Source organism: Sardina pilchardus, chromosome 18 (assembly GCF_963854185.1).
Source record: "Sardina pilchardus chromosome 18, fSarPil1.1, whole genome shotgun sequence".
NCBI lineage: Eukaryota > Metazoa > Chordata > Actinopteri > Clupeiformes > Clupeidae > Sardina > Sardina pilchardus.
This window is the reverse complement of record NC_085011.1, coordinates 19,037,834-19,040,333: the sequence shown is the minus strand read 5'-3', so window position 1 is coordinate 19,040,333 and position 2,500 is coordinate 19,037,834. Positions and strand designations below refer to the sequence as shown.

The following is a 2,500-nucleotide window of genomic DNA, read 5'->3' as shown; positions in this document are numbered from 1 at the left end:
ACCTCCGAAGCCATTTTTGAGGGACACGTTTGGAGAAGCATTTCTCCACATAATTCATCAGGCGACTTCTCTCTGCCTGCTCCTCTGCCTAAACACACTCGGTGCTGGCGAATCACACCGCACTCAGCCGGTCCTGTCAACACCTCAGGGGGAGGCGGGTGTGTGTGTGTGTGTGTGTGTGTGTGTGTGTGGGGGGGGGGTGTTGGCCGAGGCCGTGTGGTCTTGGGGCCACGTCCAGCTGCGCTGTCCCAGACGGTGTCAGTGTGATGCTCGTTAGGCAGGCACATGTCTTGAACTCATTACCTAGCTTTCTCAAACGCAATCATCCGTAACTGTAATTGTCGTCGACCAGTGTCAAGTCATTACCTAGCTTTCTCAAACGCAATCAGCTATAACTGGAAGTGTCGTCGACCAGTGTCAACGTTTTATGGTGTTGATGCAGTTTTGGCTTTTTCGGGTTGTGGTTCATGCTGGTTGAATGATCTTTTGGAGGGATGCCTCGCTGCACAGAGCAAGGCAGATACTGGAACAAATATTTTGGCCCTGATTTGAAGGCCCAACGTTTTAGTTGTGTGTATGCATTTATGTCAAAATGATTTTTTCAAGGTCTAAATAGGTCTAGTTTTTTAGATCGAATTTTTTAAAGTCTGGATTTAGGTCTACAGTAGATACATGCATCTACTGTATTTTCACTGCATGTGTTTGTTTGTTTTCTCCACAGGTTCATCCTGGTCTTTGGCTGCTTGATTCTATCGGTGTTGTCCACCATTCCGATGTATCAGGACCTGTCCTCTCACTGCCTCCTCATACTGGTACGAGCCCGCACCGCACACGCAGTACAAATATGGACATGCCACTGCGCTCACTTATTACACACATACAAACCTACACACACACACGCACGCACTGATGGCCTGTCATATGGTGGGCCTTTCCTGTAAAATGCAGCCCAAGGAACCGATATATAAGCTCCAATGTCTATCTGCCTCTCAGGGTTACTCTTCCTGCCTTGTCTTCTGTCTTTATACATTTAATATTGAAAACACATACATGTAGGTGTTCCCTCCAAATTAAGAAGGTGTATCCTCTTCTGTTACATTTGGAATATGTAAAAAAGTAAATATCGAGAAACGTTCAAAATAGTTCTCACTTATTGCAAGAGCATGCGTGTTGAGAGGGTACTGCAACACAACAAAGAGCACAAGACTAGATCATTAAGAAATCCATCGCCATTCTAAAAGTAAAGGATAATGCAACAGGAAGATAAGTCCCGACAGGGCGAACAGGACCCTGACGCGCCAGCGGAGGAGGGGTCTTTCTTCATCCAGAAGGGACTTACTTTCCCGATAATGACCGGCGTTCTATAAATTTTCCCGCTTATTACACGGCACGCTACTTGCCAAAACGAACCAAATGTGGTTCAACGAAGCAAAAACAGTTCTCATGCCGATAGGATACATCTTCACTTACCCACTACCTACTCTACCCTATACAAGTTCTTAATTCATACACTTTGTCAGTTTTTAGGCTATATTTTGCTTCAGGCCAGATTGAAACATATGGGAAGACATGGCCATGCCTCCTATAAAATAACTGCCCACTGGATTCTGAGAACCTTTTAGTACTTTTCTTTGAAGGAAAAGATGGAGAGACCTTTTGTAAGGGGCTATTACAGTGTCATATTTTATTAACCAGAGAACGTTAGCATGCCATTTAGACAAATAGCAATATCGCATGTCTCAGAGGGGAGGTTGTAAAGCCTTTTGGCAGGTAACAAATCCTAAGAGCTGAAAATGGCCAGGACACAGGATACGCGGAGACAGAAATAATTGGCGTATGGTGTTGCTGTATTGAAAACCTTGGGGGAAACAGTGATGCAGAAGTCCATGAGTTGTACAGTAGTAAGCATAATAGTTCTGCCATAGCTACTTTAAGTGAGAAATCATCACAGGGCATTGGTACCAGGGTCCCATTCGTTAGCGGTGACAGTTTCCCTCACCTCTACTGCTGTGTGCGCTGTATGTCTTTCTCAGCACAATTTGACTCCGTCCAGTGCTTCTTTGTTTACAGTGCATATTTTTTTTTATCGGCTCCCTCTTTCGCTGAGTTGGTTTTCTCTTCTTGCCAAAGTGTGTGTGTGTGTGTGTGTCCCTGTGTTTGTCTCCCCCGTGTGATACGTGATCATCTCACACACTCTACCCGAGACTCCATCCTGTCTGCTCTTTTTGCGAGCGAGGACAGTGCTGCCCTTTCAGTGGCGGATTCACCCCCTCGGTGGGCAGTGCACGCTGTGTTGTCCCCCGGACCTGCGGGTCTCTCTCACGGAGATCAGGCCCCTCGGCCTCCCCTGGGCCGCCCTTTTGCCCCCGATCTGGGAACACCCTGGCGTCGGCGTCACCCCTCGCCAGTGTGAAAACAACGGCCCTAGCTGAGGCCGGTCGGATCGGGTTTTTTGGACGCTGCTGGGGAAAGAAAACACGGCGTTCTGTCTGTCCACTCC

General features: G+C 47.3%; 1 protein-coding gene across 1 annotated transcript in view; it reads left to right on the top strand.

Moving 5' to 3' along the window:
• Window positions 1–2,500, top strand: part of kcnq5a (potassium voltage-gated channel, KQT-like subfamily, member 5a) — a 146,942-nt gene that overhangs the window by 106,951 nt on the left and 37,491 nt on the right. Inside the window, exon 2 of the mRNA XM_062519922.1 lies at window positions 722–812. Coding sequence (XP_062375906.1) covers window positions 722–812 — 91 coding nt within the window. The remainder of the gene's footprint in view (window positions 1–721; window positions 813–2,500) is intronic.